Genomic DNA, 18,241 nt, shown 5'->3' on the forward strand with positions numbered 1-18,241 from the left:
ACGCACCTCCCTATGACATGTCACAAATCTCTCAGCGCGCCTCTGAGCTGGTCGCTCGAGAAAGTCTTTCGTGGTAGACTGCTAGTTTGGATTCTACTAGTGCTTATCGCTTATCTACAGTTGTTCTAATAAAGTAATAATAATAATATTTCTTACCTGTAGACTCCTGGAATGTAATCCTTGGTAATCCATTGTTGTGTTCAACGCGTGTTTCGCTGTTTGACAGTGATTCTACACGTGGCAATATGTCAGGCAAACTGTCTAAAGTGGACCCTCACAAGTATTGTCCTTCCTGCATCATTAAGGACGGGTTTTCAACGTGTTAGTGGGATAAACGTTGTAAAGAATGTGAGAACTTGTCTTCAATAAACTTTAACTTGTATCTTCGTACGTTGGCGAAGCGGGCCGCTGACCAGCGCTACAAGCAGAGAAGGACATTGCTTGGATCCTTGGACTCTGCACCCTCAACATCAGGCCCTGGGGGTGGCGGGTCGGCCACACCTAAGAAATCAGTTGATAAAGACCCGCCTCAGTCAACTTCTGTTTTCGACAAGTCACGTGACCGTTCGCCTGCTGATGATACTACCCGCACGACTGATCTTCGTCAATCGGTTGATCGAGAGCGTCACTCAACCTCCCCTGTTACGACGGGACCGGGTGGTGACGAAGACCATGAGGGGACTACGGTCCCCAGTCGGTTCGTATCTCGTTCTTCCAACGACGATAGGGACGTCGTGCGGGACGACAGTGGACACAGAAGTCGTTCCCGATTAAGTCGGGACGACAGGTCGAGTGCCTCGTCGAGATACAGTACACGACACGAGGGCGTCCATCGCCGTCGTGGTCGTCGTAGGTACAATTCGGACGATAACTACGATGGGGATCGTAGTACTTCTACAGTTAGAGATCGTAGCCCTCGTCCCCACGGGGACGTGCGACGTTCTCGCAGGGAGTTTTTGGGAGTTCAGCTTCATAGTGAAGATAGTGACAGAACGACGACCTCGTCTCACTTTCATATCGACCCGGCTTTGATAACCCAGATCACGGCGGTGGTCCTCGCCTCGACGGCGTCGACCAAGAAGGATTCGACTACGTCGGGGGTCCATGGCCTGTCAACTAGTACACCGGCTCCTTCATCTACGCCTCCACAATCGACGTCGACGATGGATTGTGACGACAGCCCTCCTAGGCCTCCCAAAGACATTGAGTTGTTTGCTTGGCTATCTAACTTTCTACCTGAGTTATCACAAGATGACGACAAACCGACGCGTGCGGGCTTTAAGGTCGGAGATACACCGCAGTCTCTTCAGTTTTCTCCTCCCGATGTCTTCAGAGCCATGGCTCACGATATGGACCATAACTTTGCCTCTGCTCTGCCTGGACAGAGCTTCTGCAAGCCACCTGGTCGATCTCGTTACCCGATCTATGGCATGCCGTTTTCGTCACCCATGACTAGGGATTTGGATTGGGGACTACTCTTCAAGAAACCAGCGCCCTCCAAGATTCTAGTAGAAGACAGGCATTTGGAATCCATGGACACTGCTGTTCGTCACCAGCTACAACCGCTTGCTATGCTGTCGACAGAGATTGAGGCCCTCTCAGTGTACTTTGAGGAGAAAGAACCCCAGGACGAGGACGGCAGGACGGTGCCATCGGTCCTCACCTGTATGCAACGGTGGATCTCTGACGTCCTCGCCCAGTCCCGATATGTATCGGGCCAGATTACTACGGCACGTCGCCATGGTTACATGGACTGCACTGACCTACCTGATCGTCATGGCAGGTCACTCCTACGGGCCCCGTGGTCATCGCAACAGTTGTTTGACGGTCGTACCAACAACGTTCTGGACTAGTACTCCAGGGAAGCCGAGCATGACATCATCATTTCGGCTTCACACAACCTGTCCAGACGGCCACCGGTTTCGAACGCCCCAAGACGACGTTACCGGAACAAGAATGTGCAACGGGCCTTCCGTAGGGACGTGCCTCGACAGCCGTCCCGCAAGAGAGATTCTGACAGGAAAGGTCGCCAGGTCTCCTTTTCCAAGTATCCCAGAGGGGGAAAGTGCCAGCGGAGGAGGAAGTGAGGTCCCTTCCCCCGCCGTCGACGTGGTTGGAGTCTCCCCCGGTGACACTACCTTTAGACGAGCTACTGGTAGGGGGGAGACTTCATCACTATGCCCACAAGTGGGTTTTCCTCAACGACCCTTACGTTCAGAACATTTTGACAACAGGCTACGCCCCACGCCTGAGATCGACGCCACCACTGAGGTCATCCCCGACATTCCACATTCCACCAACGGATCGGCTGACGGAGGCCATTGATTTGTGGGTGGAAAAGGCGGCCGTACTTCGCCTAGGGACATCGGCACCATCGCCGGGGTACTACTCGCCCATCTTTCTAGTACCCAAGAAAAACTCCACAAAGATGCGGCTTATTTTCAATCTCAAAAAGTTCAACGCAACATACCTCCAACAACCCGACACATTCACCATGATATCCCTCAGCTCTCTGCGTCGGATGATATTACCGAACGACTTCCTCGTCTCGATAGACCTTCAGGACGCATGTCTACATGTACCAATAGCTTGCGAGTTCCAGAAGTACCTCCGATTCGAATACCAAGGTATTCATTACCAGTGGGCGGCCCTCCCGTTTGGAATTTCTACGGCCCCGTGCATTTTCACACGGATCATGAAGACGGTCGTAGAATGGCTCAATCGGCAGGCAATCAGGGTCGCCTTCTACCTAGACGACGGGCTCCAAGCTCACCAATTCACAGAAGTCCTTCAAGAAGAGTTGGCGACCACCCTGAGTCTACTACAGTACCTCGGGTGGATCTAGTCGGACTTGGTACCAACTCGGGATCTACAGTACATCGGGATAGGCTTCCAGACGGGAGTCAATCTGGTCATGGTACCTCAAAACCGTTGGGACAAGATTGTCAGCAGCGTTCCGAGACTTCTACATGCCCCTGCGTAGGTGCACACGGGGCAGGAAGTCCTCGGTCTGTTGACATCGGCCCAAGACCTGACTCGCCGAGGTCATCTTCAACTTCGTCCGCTGCAGAGATTGCTGTACCCCCACCTGGAGTTTCCCAATCTCCTGGGTCCACTTCCGGCGCAGCTACGTTGTCATCTGGAGTGGTGGCTCTAGCCGTCGAACGTTTGCGAAGGCGTCTTTATGAGCGAGCCTCCGTTCATACTACACCTATTCGTAGACGCGTCATTGGAAGGCTGGGGAGCGCACTTCGGGGACGACCAAGCGGCCGGGCTGTGGTCGCCAGTAGAAAAGGTCCTCCACATCAACTGCCTCGAGATGGAAGCAGTGATTCGGGCGGTCGAGTTTTGGAAACTTCGACTCCGTCGGAAACGGATGATGATACAGTCGGACAACTCCACAGTCGTCCACTGCGTCAACAAACAGGGAACAACTCGGTCGGTGGCCCTTCTGGACCGGACATTCAGGTTCTTCGCCCTCGTCGACGACTTGGACATGGGCGTACGCCCTGTCGAGACCATCGAGGCCGTCTCCCACGGAGTGGATGATCCATCCTTCAGTCTTTCATCTGCTGACAGATCGACTCTCGTTGCCCCAAGTAGATCTCTTTGCAACCCGGTACAACTACCGCCTCCCTCGATTCGTGTCGCCGGTTACAGACCCACGGGCATGGGACCACGACGCTCTAGCGATATCGTGGGAGGGTCTAGAGGCTTACGTGTTTCCGCCAACGGTGCTGTTACCATCGATACTGGTGAAAGTTCGTCAAACGGCCAACCTACGTCTGCTTTTGGTCGCGCCTTATTGGCCGGCCAGAACGTGGTTCCCGGAACTTCTTCAGATCATCGATCAACCACCGTTCCCGTTGCCAGATTGAGACGACCTCCTTCTTCATCCTCACACCGACGACTTGCATCCGGGGATAAAGAACTTCCAGCTTCACGCCTGGGTTTGCTTCAGACCTCGTTAATGAAGAAAGGCTATTCGGATAAAGCGGCAGCGCTTGTCTCATCGGCACATCGAGTTACTACTCGTAAGCTGTAAGATGACAAGTGGACCACTTTCTCCATTTTCGCCAGGTCTCATGGCTTCAACCCGGCGGTAGCGACCCCACCACAGGTAGCGGAGTTCCTAGTCTCTCTCCGGTCATCTCGGCGTCTGAAAGGGTCGACATATCTGGCAGCTTTGGCTTCAGTGGTGCCGTCTCCTACTGGCGACAAGCTCACTAAAGTACCGGAGTTGCAGAAGATTCTACGTGCCTTCATGGTTGAAGATCAGTCACGTAAATTCCGACCGCCGGCCTGGGACCTCGATGTCGTTCTGCGCAACCTGTCTAGTCAGGCTTACGAGCCTCTCGATCAGGTGGCGTTCGACTTATTGTCTCAGAAAATGGCTTTCCTTCTCTTGCTGGCTACGGCTGCGAGAATTTCGGAAATACATGCCATTGACGTCGGTCGGATAACGTTCGATCAGCGTAACCATGGCAACATCCATCTTGGTCTCAGATGGGATTTTTTAGCGAAAAATCAACTTCCTGGCCAGGATCCAAGAATGTTCCACATTCCTTCCTTGTCTGCCATTATGGGCCCTCATGATCACGCTGATCTCTCCCTGTGCCCAGTTCGTGCGCTTCGTATTTACCTGCAGCGTTCTGAACAGCGACGACAACATTTTCGACGGCTGTTCATACCGCTCTCAACCAATGCAAAGAAAGAGATTACACGTAATACTCTTTCATTTTGGTTGAGAGCGGTTATTCTCAGAGCTTACGAGGCGCAAGGACTCTCACCTCCCACCTCCTCTCATCCGCACGAAGTTCGAGCCATCGCTTCAACATTAGCACTCCACAGTAATTGTTCGCTACAAGCTGTTATGGAGGGCTGTTTTTGGAGATCTGCTTCAGTGTTTGCTTCGCATTATCTTAGAGATATCTCCACAGAAGATGTTGAAGGACTCAAACAGTTTGGTCCACTCGTGGTGGCACAACAGATCTCTCAGAAAAGACAGTGAATTTGTGTTTTATTCACTTTGGAGTTTTTGCTCGACACTTCGTGACATATAACAGGTTACAATAAAAGCTGTTGGTGAATGTACGCATTCTTATGTTTTTTTGTTGCGTGCAGTACTTCTGCTTTTTATTATGGTTATTCGGTGTATGCATCGTCTTCCCATACTTTATAGTACTGCTCGTATTTTTTAGTTACCTTGTATACTGCGAGTTGCTCTGTAACTAAATTATGCGCCGACCTCACTGCGATCCGGGTGCACTGACGTGTGCAGTTGTCCTGTCGCATCGATAATAAGTTGTGTGTCGAAGAGCATTAACCATGCTATTTTAGTTACCTTGACTACGGTGAGTTGTTCTGTAACTAAATTATAAGCTGACCACACTTCGATCACAATTCAACTGACGTGTGCAGTTGTCCTGTCGCTTCAATAATTAGTTGTGAGTCGAGGAGCATTACACATGCTGTTTTAGTTACCTTGTATATACTGCGAGTTGCTCTGTAACTAAACTATTCGTCGACCACACTTCGATCGCAGTTCAACTGACGCATGCAGTTGACCTGTCGCATCGTTAATTAGTTGTGTGTCGAAGAGCATTAACCATGCTGTGCGTTGTGATAAACAACTTGTCTCGTCCGTGCATCTGGTCGAATGTTCTATTGTCACAACAGGGGTGGTCACTACCTGATTACTTTCCCGACCCTCCTTCCAGTGTTCCGTCGAATTCTACCCATTTGTACGACTGAAAACAGACTAAAACATGGGTTTTTCAGATTAAAAACAATGTTTTATTGGTCTGTTTTCAGTTGTACGTTCCCACTCAGCCATCCCCACAGGGAAGTAATCCAGTCCAGTCCTGCTTGATGGCTTATTCTTCGAGATTTGTGACATGTCATAGGGAGGTGCGTGCGCAAGCGGACGGAAACAAGTTTAATGTTTACATTCCAGCTTCTGGCTTCCTCTTAAACGTGCGACTAGACGTCAGGGTATGAGAGATACCCATTTGTACGACTGACCAATAAAACATTTTTTTAAATCTGAAAAAACCATATTTTATTCCACAGTCACTCACTCACTCACTCACTCACTCTCTCTCTCTCCTGCAGAGGGGGCACAGGTGGCCCAGTCGTCTAAGGCGCCGCGATTCGCTGTGCAGAGTTGCGTCCCTTAGGCACGCCAGAAACCTATGATTGTGGGTTCGAATCTCGGTTCGCCCCGATTATGTTTCTAGGTTTGTCAGCACCATACCCGTGCTCGTGGGTTTCACCGAAGTGGTAAACGTCTAAGACCTGCATCACTTCGGGCTTTCCTCCCACATTAAGCTGACATGCCGTGATATGACTGGAATACTGTTAAAAGCGGCGTTAAACCCCACTCACTCACTCACTAGTTCGGCAAGGGTGGAAACTGGACTTATAACTGGACTCACTCACTCACTCACTCTCCTTTAGAACAAGACTGTCCTCATTATGGCGCTCTGTATTGTATATCTTCAGGTAATACAGTATTTCCTGAGGATCCCAAGCCAACAGACGACGGCCTGTCGTGGTGGCAGATCGCGCTGATTGTTGTTGGGGCCATTATAGTCATCCTGGTGCCTGTGGTCTTCTGCTGTGTGAAGAAATCTCAGGGTAGGGGCAGAAGTGACGTGAATATGCAGAAACTGTAACATGTACAAGATGTAAGGCTGGAAGTGAATTCGAGTTCTGCCAGTTTTATTATGTTGATTTAGGACAAAGAGGTTATGCAATCTTTAATTTTGATAAACATAAGTTGAAATTGTCTTGCTATTTGAAAGTTTAAGTGTAATGAGATGTATGTAGTATCACATTATATTGGGTACGGTATCAGCCTTAAGTCATTTAAGTAGTTGCAGAGGAGAAAAGAAGAAAAATATTCCAAATCATTAAAAATTAGTCATATGTCTTCAATCAAAAGGTATTAACCTTTTATTTAGCTGTGTCTTCCATCTTACACAAAAGGATTTCACAAAAAGTAGTCCTTTGAAAATGATATTCCATTTTTTGTTCTCGTAGGGATCTCAATTCTTTACTTGGTATTTTTGCTATTGTACTTCAATCCACCTAACTTTGGGTAAAATTTTGAGATTCTATTTTCAGATATTTAATTAAATTTATAAAATTTTCTCAGCTGTTATCTGCACAATAAGACAGGTGTATTTTCCTTTGCAAAATGTAAACCTGCATATAAAGGGAGATACCTGCAGATAAAGGGAGATCACTGCGGTTTTTTTCACAGAATTCTTCCAAGGCTGAAAACTATGTCTTAATGACCTGTTAACGTACACCTAAATACCCTTGACCAATGAAAGTTTACAGGGTGGTCACATGATGCATAATATTTTATCCTTTTTAATTTTACATGCAATAACTTGTTGATAGCTTGACCTTCGTGGAAAATAGACCTCAGCCAATATCTGGCCCTCTGAGTCTGTAGAAATGTGGCAAGGGTCAAGTTTCACTAGCATTTATCAGTTAGTCAGCACATTTGTCAACCCATTTTGAAAGAGTTCAACTTTCAGTAATTTATTCAAAACTCTTGTCACATGAGACATTTCAGTTGTGTTTAGAGATGAACGTCTACCATTCACGGTCTTATATCTATATACCGTATTCGCTGTAATAAGCGCCCGGGGCGCTCTCAAAATTAGAAATAGGGGACTCTGAAAGATTGTAAATTTTGTAGTTTAGGCTGACAGCCTGAAATGATACAAAAGAAAAGTATGTGCGTATCATACATGACAGATATATTTTCCAGAATTTAATTGCCCATAATTAAGGGCGAATATAACACACGAGTGCGTATTATGCATGAATAAAAAAGTCTTGTGTACATTGATCAATCGGAAGGGGTGCTAATTGGGATTGTTCACTAGCCAATAGCAAATATCGCTGTGGGCGCTTATTACGTCAAATACGGTACTCCACTTTCGATGGGGACTGTGTTATCTTCTAAGATCATGATGATAAACAAGACTTATTCACATGATCAGCTGATATTATGTCAAGTGTACATTTTAATAGACTGACCTATATGATTTTGCTTGTCGTAAAAGGCGACTAACGGGATCGGGTGGTCAGGCTCGCTGACTTGGTTGATGCACGTCATCAATCCAAATTGTGTGGATCGATGCTCATGATATCAATCACTGGATTGTCTGGTCCAGACTCGATTATTTACAGACCGCCGTCATATAGCTGGAAAATTGCTGAGTGCGGCGTTAAACAACAAACCAACCAACCAACCTATCTGATTATCCCTATGAGAAGTCGTGTAGCTATGCATGGGTAGAAACTAACATTCTTAGTCCACTAGTTCTTATAATGACAGCAAAACCTTTAAAAATGGCACATTTCTACAAGCACCTTTGGTACCTTACTATTGGGCAGTTTGGCAAGGACTACAGGACTGGTGCCAATTTCTGACGCTGATGTTTTAAAGGTTATTGACACACTTCTGCTAAACTCTTGATATCAGGGGTCACGGGTGGCCCAGTCGTCTAAGGCGCCGCGATTCGCTGTACAGAGTTGTGTCCCTTGGGCACGCCAGAAACCTATGATTGTGGGGTTCAAATCCTGGTTCGCCCCGATTATGAGACCTGCATCACTTCGAGCTTTCCTCCCACATTAAGCTGAAACGCCACGATATAACTGGAATACTGTTAAAAGCGGCGTTAAAGCTAACTCACTCACTCACTCTTGATATCAGCTAATTTGGCCGCAGTGTTTGAAATTAAGCATGAAAGTCAAAGATTGTTTTTAATAACCCTTATGTAAATAGTACAAAATTTGAGATTCAAGTACTGTAGGATCTCAGCTTCCTTGCATTGTTTTGAAGACTTTATTTGTACATATTTAGCAAATCATATCAACTAGCATGGTTATTGTGGACTAATATGGTGTCTGCCCCATTTGATGTATAAAGTTCCAAGAGTATTACGAAGTTCGCAAGGCAGGTCAGCTTTTATTATCAATACTTCTTTATTTATACTTTTGAATACCTCAATAAGATGTAAATAATACTACAAAATCTCCAAATGTTTTCATGATAAGTTAAATAAGACTAGAAAATCATGTGTGCGCATCAAACAAGTAGTCACATGTTAATTGTGTATGTATATTCAAGATGGTCTCTCACCATGTGTCTGTTGGTTTTTGTTGTTTAGAAGATACTAGAGCATGTTGAGTGGTCATTTCCGGTCCGCTCTGTTTAATGTTTGAAATGTGTGATATTTAGGTGATGAGTTTCTACATTCTTGTGTGTAAATATGTATGCATGCTTATTTTATCTGGTTCGCCATTGTGATAATAAATTTATTTTCTTTGTCAAGGGAGGTAACTCTGAATCAGACCTCTAGTCATACACAATTTATGCCAGTGGTAAGATTAGTTTTAGGAATTTATTTTTGCTTTTGTTTTTGGATTGGCTCAATTTATTGTTTTCTGAAAGCCAGTGCACTAAAATCTTTGCTGTGTTTTTGTGGAATTTTTTTCATTTTCATAGGCTTCTGTTGTGTTTTTTGGCTCAACCGATTTCAAGACCTGTTGAGTAATAATTGGTGCATCGGCTGTTGTTTGGCTGTCTACTATCCTGCCATTCCTGTTAGCTGATGTTGTTATTGAACAAATTCCAGGCAAGGAAATAAAAAGTACCATCTTTTAACATTTAGGTATGACACAATCAGAAAATCGTACCATGACTGCTATCTGAACAAACACTTCACTACACAATGGAGCCAGGCTTGTATCATTATAGTTAAAGAACAAACAATTATTCACATTTTAGTAACTGTCCCCTAATAAACTGCAAGTCCTAGAATACACCTGTTTCTATAGTGATTTACCAGGATTTGAATAGTAAATACACATCAAGTCAGTCTATATTAATTAGGGTTGGCATACAGGCACATAAATCACATTGCAGTGTATCACAGTATGGATAGCTGTTTGCGATACATATCGCAATATGTATTGGGGTCATATCTCTTGCATTTGCTTTAAACAAAATGGCGGCAGCCAGGGAAGACGATCTTATCGATAATCAAGTTCTATTTTGTAATAAGACAGGTTTACTTTGCGAATTGCATCAAATCATGGGAGCACCTTGATTAAAAATATGAAAAGATTTGAAAAAATTCTGTTGACAGCATGTTGATGGTACACATGCTTTGCAAATCCTGCAATCAACCGAAATCTGGACGGCAGTTTACGAATCATATGACGATTTTTATTACACGATTTTGATTGGACTATGCATAAAAGTATAACTCCATAATTCCAGCCTAGTTCGGCAAGGGTGGCCCAGTCGTCTAAGGCGCCGCGATTCGCTGTGCAGAGTTGCGTCCCTGATTATGTTTCTAGGTTTGTCAGCACCATACCCGTGCTCGTGGGTTTCGCCGAAGTGGTAAACGTCTGAGACCTGCATCACTTCGGGCTTTCCTCCCACTGACACGCCGTGATATAACTGGAATACTGTTAAAAAGCGGCGTTAAACCCCACTCACTCACTCACTAGTTCGGCAAGGGTGGAAACTGGACTTATATAGTCAGGAAACTCCTTTGCCACCGGAAGATGAAAACTAGCTGATTGTGAAATGTTGAGTAACAGTTCTAACTTTAATGAGATTGAGCTATTTGGATATCAATCTCATTGAAATCAGATCTTAGTTCTTGCTACTGTAAACAAAATCTGAGGACATCCCATTAGGGGTGACATCAGAACGACCTTTCATCCGACCAATCAGAGCGTCGCTTACCAGATCATGAAAGTGACGGACGGAATGTGATTTCTAATCATGCAACCTCAAAAACTTAAATACATGGGGTATTCCGAACGATAGTTACAGGTTTAATGACTGAATCCATACAATCTAGACCATATATTTGCCATTCCAGAATGTTCTTTTGTTCAGGTTTCAAATTTTTAATCGAGGCTTTGTCAAAATATGTTTCGAAGCGTAGTCGCCAATTTGAATTTAGTGCCATAAAGCATGAGAAAGCTGCCTTCTGATTGGCTAATGTCGACTTCTTGTCAGTCCTTCCATTGGTCGGTCAAAATTCGCGCAAGGTCGGTCTGACATGACCCTAAAGGGATGTCCTCAGATCTTTGTTTAGCGATAGCGAGAACTAAGATCTGATTTTAATGAGATTGTTTGGATATTCATCGGTAGGGAAGATATGAAAGCTGGCAAGAACCAGTTGAGCACAACTCCAAGAGGATTTGTGGTTACAATGGCATAGTTAGTTGTCAGGAATATTAACCAATTCATACTTGCATTTAACACTGCTGCTTTTAGTATCATGTTCCCTTAATCTGAACTAACTGACAGGCAACAAAGGAAATCACTGTTTGATGTTGCTATCATAATATTTCAAACTTATCTGAAAGTAGAGGTTTGAGAAGGGTGAACAAGAACATTTACGTTGGCATCTAATGATATATGTAGGTATTTCTTTTAAAATAGACAGACACAGTTTCTTCTTATGTACTAGTATTCATCAGCCACCACAATACATCTCCTGCACTCATACATGTTGTCACTCAACTGCCAGCCTAAAGTAAACCAAGATGGCCGCCGTAAAGTCATTCCCAAAGCATAGAGGGCAGTTTCGTATTCCATGGGAAGTTTCGTATCCACATATTAACAGTTTCAGAAGAGAGGATGCACTCTATCCTCCTCGTCTGCTAGTGAAGTTGATGTATATGTTCCCTGAATCTCAAAATTAGCCCTTACATATTTGCGTCTTTTTTCTTCAAAAATTATTAAATTATTAAATTAAACAACAGGAGAACCACGCAACCCTTACAGAGCTGTTGTTCTTTCAGTGTTTTTTGTGTGAAGTTAAATTAGGCCAATTAGGGGAAACGGTAGTTTAAGGCAAAATGGTTCCCTGAGTAGGGTTGTGTCCCTTTGTTGTGTCAGGATCCAGTCATTGTTGGTTTGGGTTACGATCCATGTTTTGTCAGCACCAAACCTAATGGAATTGGCTTTACCAAAGAGTTTAGTTTCTTTGTTTGTTTCTTTGTTTGTTTAACACCGCATTCAGCAATATTTCGGCTGTATGCACTGCGGCCTACAAATAATCTAGTTCGGACAAGACAATTCAGTGATCAACACATCTGGATACGATGACATGCTATCAACCAAGCCACCGAGCCTGACCACCGATCCATTGCATTCCCTCGTGCGACTAACCTGGAATCCCCACAGGCGTACAGTAAAGTTGCACTACTCCCAAAACACTTATCTGAGGGGGACCCCGTTGCTTACCAGAATCCTTTCATTCTGAGTTCAAATCCCATGTTTGTTTCTAGGTTTGTCAGCTCCACATTTGTGCCCGAGGGTTTCGTCAAAGTGGTAGACATTCTTCAGGCTTTCCTCCCACGTTAATCTGACATGCTGTGAAGTTACTGAAACACTGTTCAGAGTGGAGTTAGGGGCGGTGGGGTAGCCTAGCAGTTAAAGCGTTGGCTCGTAACGTCAAAGATGGTAGTGTTGAATAACCGTATTCGACGTAATAAGTGCCCAGAGCGCTCTCAAAATTAGAAAAAGGCGGCTCTTATTAGAATATTCTTTTGGTGGAAAAAAACAGAATTGAAAGATAAATTTCATGGTTTATGCTGACAGCCTGAAATGTTTATATGCGACAGATGTATTTTTCCAGAATTTAATTGCCCATAATTAAAAGTGCATATAGCACACAAGTGCGTATTATACGCGATTAAATAAGTCTTGTGTACATTGATCAATCAGAAGGGGTGCTAATTGGGATTGTGCACTGGCCAATATATTAGCAAATATCGCCGTGGGCGCTTGTTAGAGCGGGGCCCTCATTACGTTGAATACGGTAATTAATTTTTAGGTGAGAAACATTTTCTATTATCGAAAAAATTCATTTTGTAATATATATGGACTTGACCTATTATGAATTATCATCATGTTGTTACAATCAAAGAATTATGTCATGAGCAAGACGGTCACATACAACCATCTTTTAAATAATTTTACCAATAGATGTTGCCTGCCTATTTTCAAAGTTACCTTCCCCCATTCAGACATTACAATGATCGAAAATTTGCGTATGGATTGTTGAAAGAGGCAAACAATCACTTGAGAATCTACAAGGAGTTATAATTAAACTAAGTTTTAAGTACCCATAGTCTTAAGATTATCTGGGGCGGTCGGGTAGCATAGCATGGTTAAAGCGTTCGCTCGTCACGCCGAAGACCTGGGTACGATTCCTGACATGGGTACAATGTGTGAAGCCCATTTCTAGTGTCCCCTGCCGTGATATTGCTGGAATATTGCTAAAAGCCACGTAAAACCATACTCACTCACTCACTTAAAATTATCTGCCAGATAGTCAGGCAGGTGGAGCCCTACAGAAAAGTTACCAGCCATGGGCAGGCAGACAGGCCGTTATTTCAGACAGTGCATAAAACAGAAGACGTTCCACCTGTCGTATTGATCCTTAAGCATATCGATCAGTGATGTAGGTCTCCTCCAACTAACATCTTCAATTAACACTGTGTAACCATTGTGCATCAAGCATACCTGTCTCCATGGTAACATGCCGGAATTTTCCACCTTTTTCAGGCCAGTCGATCCCCCATGATGAGCATGAAGTTGAGAAGTTGTAACGTGTGCATGCATCGTCCCCGTCATGTAACTCGAGGAGTGCGTGATTGCATGCGTCATCCCCGTCATGTAACGCAAGGAGTGCATGCATGCGTCTTGTAGCCTGCAGCTGATGCATGTGTGCCTCTGTATAATCTTACATTACCTCCTTGTACCTCCTGCTTGATACTCCCAGTGCTGGTAGACTGTGCCAAATGGTTTTTTTAGTTTAGTGGACTTCTGTCTAGAAGCTGACCAGGGTGCCGTTGTACAAAATAACCTTAGCTCTAGGGCTGTGGCAAGTCTATGTTCAGGTATGGGAGTTACAATCACCTAAGTGCTAAGATCGCTTTGTACAACAGCACCCAGGAGATTTAGACAGGTCTTTGAGTCAACTGGACTGTCCCTCTGTTGAGTAGACTTTGGCAGATGTTTGAGTCTACTGGACTTGAGTAGACTCTACCAAGTAGACTTGGATGTTTGAGTCTACTGGATACTTGAGTAGACTTTACCGAGTAGACTCGGATGTTTGAGTCTACTGGACTTGAGTAGACTTTACCGAGTAGACTTGGATGTTTGAGTCTACTGGATTCTGTGTAGACTCTACCGAGTAGACTTGGATGTTGGAGTCTACTGGATTCTGTGTAGACTCTACCGAGTAGACTTGGATGTTTGAGTCTACTGGATTCTGTGTAGACTCTACCGAGTAGACATGGATGTTGGAGTCTACTGGATTCTGTGTAGACTCTACCGAGTAGACTTGGATGTTTGAGTCTACTGGATACTGTGTAGACTCTACCGAGTAGACTCGGATGTTTGAGTCTACTGGACTTGAGTAGACTCTACCGAGTAGACTTGGATGTTTGAGTCTACTGGATTCTGTGTAGACTCTACCGAGTAGACTTGGATGTTGGAGTCTACTGGATTCTCTGTAGACTCTACCGAGTAGACTTGGATGTTTGAGTCTACTGGATTCTGTGTAGACTCTACCGAGTAGACTTGGATGTTTGAGTCTACTGGATTCTGTGTAGACTCAACCAAGTAGACTTGGATGTTTGAGTCCACTGGATTCTGTGTAGACTCTACCGAGTAGACTTGGATGTTTGAGTCTACTGGATTCTGTGTAGACTCTACCGAGTAGACTTGGATGTTTGAGTCAACTGGATTCTGTGTAGACTCTACCGAGTAGACTTGGATGTTTGAGTCTGACTGACTGTCTAGACACTGTCAACTACACTTTGACAGAAGTTGGAGTCAGCTAGACTCTATCTGGACTCTGTCGACTACATTTAGAGACTACAGATGTTAGAGTCTAGTAGAGAAGCGTCCAGACATTGTCGAGTAGACTCTCTTATTAGACCTACTGGTTCAGCTTTAATTAAGATCTGCTGAAAGCATATCAAAAGTTCTGTCCAAAAGTTTTCTGCAGATTTCAATCCGAGCATATGGATCATTAGCGGCTTAGTAATGTAATGTATGTCCATTGCTAAGTGGTCATTATTGAAGGAGTGTACGTGTCTGTGTTTGTACAGTGAAGGACCTGGTGTGCTTGTGAGTCTGATACTATTAAGCGGTCCACTGTCGTTATTTGAGTGAGATACATATCTGGCCTGAAAGTTAGGATGCTGAAAAAAAACACCAAAAAAACCCAAAAAACTTTGGATGCTGCCCTGGACCCTGTTTCACAAAGTGGTCATAGCTACGATCGTCGTAACTCTTATGTACTTAAACATTAACATTGGTTTACTGACTGACTGCAGTACTGTTGCTATCGCGTTGTCAAATGCTTGTACAGATGTTTTACAACCTGATCGTAACTACGACTGTTGTAATTCATGACTGTTGTTTTGTTATGATTGCCTTCTCAATTGGGGCAAGTGACCCTGTTTTACAAATTGATCGTAACTACGACTGTCATTAATCATTCACATTAACATTGGCTCACAATTGTTGTACTGTTACGATTGCATGGACCAATGGGCCCTGGACCCTGTTGAATGAAGTGATTGCAGTTACAACTGACACAACATATACTTTACCATAGTGTGTGACCACTTTGTGACATGGGGTTTTGAATATCAAACCAACTGTAGCTGCGCCTCATGTATACTTTCACATAAGATTCCAACTATCTCAACAATTGCTGTGTAAGATGGTGTCTGGCTTTACTACATTGCTCTTGCTTAATGTGTATCTGCTGTGTGCGGCTTGGCATCATTTCTTGACATACCGTATTTGACGTTATAAGCGCCCAGGGCGCTCTCAAAATAAATAGGGGCTCTTATTAGAAAATTATTTTGGTTGAAAGATAAATTTTGTGGTTTATGCTGACAGCTTTAAATGTTTATATACAAATGATATATTTTTCCAGAATTAAATTGCCCATAATGAAGGGTGCATATAACACATTAGTGCATATTATTCGCAAATAAATAAGTCTTGTGTACATTGATCAATCGGAAAGGGTGCTAACTGGGATTGTTCACCAGCCAATATATTAGCAAATATTGCCATGGGCGCTTATTAGAGCGGGGAACTTATTACGTCAAATACGGTATTTATCATGTGGCTCTCATGAAGACATCCCAATATGTTCTTATCAGCTGTTGTTCTGTTACGATTGCTTTGATAATTTGACCAAAGACTTGGTTTTACAAACTGATCGTAACTACAAATCATAAATCATATTCTTTAATATTCACTCACAACTTACTGGTTACGATTGCTTTGTCCAAAAAGGCAAATAACCCTGTTTTACAAACTGATCGTGCCTACGACTTGTAATTCATATGCTTTAATACTGACTCACAACTGTTAGGTTCGTTTGCTTTGTCAAATAGGGCAGATGACCCTGTTTCACAAACTGATCGTAACTATGCTGCGTAGTATCATGTCACGACATACAGCACCATGGGTGGGACTAGTGACAATCTCATTAAAATCAGATCTTAGTTCTCGCTGCCGCTAAACAAAGATCTGAGGACATCCCATTAGGGGTCACGTCAGATCGACCTGTCATCCGACCAATCAGAGCGTCGCTTACCAGATCATGAAAGTTTGAATGTGATTTCTAATCATGCAGCCCCGAAAACATTAAAACGGGGTATTCTGAACGATAATTACTGGCTTAATAACTGAATCTATACAATCTAGACCATATATTAGCCATTCGAGAATGTCCTTTTGTTCAGGTTTCAAATTTATAAGCGAGAATTTGTCAAAATATTTTTCGAAGCGAAGTCGCCAATTTGAAATTAGTGCCGTAAAGCACGAGAAAGCTTTCTACTAATTGGCTAATATCAACTTCTTGTCAGTAATTCCATTGGTCGGTCAGAGTTCACGAAAGGTCGGTCTGACGTGACCCGTAAAGGGATGTCCTCAGATCTTTGTTTAGCGGCAGCGAGAACTAAGATCTGATTTTAATCAGATTGGACTAGTGAGGGTAGGGAATACCTGTGTCCAGTAACTGTTCCCTATCCACACTAATGGATACAGTTGAAAATGTTCTTATCATTTCAATAGTTAACACGATGCTATTTTAATACCGAAGATCAAAACTTTTAAGACCATACATTATATATGTTTAGTATTCAAGTGAAGGTATGAATTTGTCAATCCCTTTTTACTTTAAGACATGCGACACAAAATATAGCATTCATGTATTGTGTTTTGGTTCATCTTTGTATATTTGGGGCCTTGAAGATTTTGTCATAGTTTGGTCAAATGGAGCAGTCAAAAGAAAAGAAAAAAAGTCAAAATGACATCTTTCTTTGCTTGAGAATATTACGCAGGCAAATGGATGGATATTAAACACTTGTTTTATTGTGTCAATACTTGTATGTTTTGAAGGAAATAGAATCAGTGCATGGTTGTTGCTTGTTGCAAAACAATGGAAATTGTTGGTCCAAAAAAACCACTGACTTTTTTCACTGTGGTGGCAATGGAGAAGCCTTTTGGTTGATTCACTGTCAGTGGGGGCGATGGGGTAGCCTTTCGGTTGATTCACTGTCAGTGGGGGCGATGGGGTAGCCTTTCGGTTGATTCACTGTCAGTAGGGGCGATGGAGTAGCCTTTCGGTTGATTCACTGTCAGTAGGGGCGATGGGGTAGCCTTTCGGTTGATTTACTGTCAGTAGGGGCGATGGGGTAGCCTTTCGGTTGATTCACTGTCAGTGGGGGTGATGGGGTAGCCTTATGGTTAAGGCGTCATGCTGAAGACTAGGTTCGATTCTTCACATGGTACACAGTACGTGAAGCCCATTTCTTCTGTCCCAGCTGTCATATTATGAATATTACTTTAATGTGGAGTAAAATAATATTCAATTGCTGTCAGTGTCTAAAGAAATGCTTGGACCAATAATTTACAAGAAACACACTTATTTGTTTTGTCTATGTTAGTTTGCAGTCTAATATTTGCACTCATGCACGAACCCATGTTTAGTGAAATCCAGATTGTTCAGTAAGGTACGATAAGCACAATACATACATCCTGGTTTGGAAGGTCATAGCCAATGAAAAGTTTAAAAACTGTGTCATGTCTTCATGCAGGTCATAGCCACTGGTGTGTTTTATGAGGATTTTCTTTCAGAGTGAGGGG

General features: G+C 43.7%; 1 protein-coding gene across 1 annotated transcript in view; it reads left to right on the forward strand.

Annotated features, from left to right (window-relative positions):
• Positions 1-18,241, forward strand: part of LOC139461164 (uncharacterized) — a 45,715-nt gene that overhangs the window by 18,010 nt on the left and 9,464 nt on the right. Inside the window, exon 7 of the mRNA XM_071242731.1 lies at positions 6,505-6,639. Within this exon, the coding sequence (XP_071098832.1) occupies positions 6,505-6,639 (135 nt within the window). The remainder of the gene's footprint in view (positions 1-6,504; positions 6,640-18,241) is intronic.

This window comes from Haliotis cracherodii, unplaced genomic scaffold (assembly GCF_022045235.1).
Source record: "Haliotis cracherodii isolate W230 unplaced genomic scaffold, xgHalCrac1.p SCAF_14, whole genome shotgun sequence".
NCBI lineage: Eukaryota > Metazoa > Mollusca > Gastropoda > Lepetellida > Haliotidae > Haliotis > Haliotis cracherodii.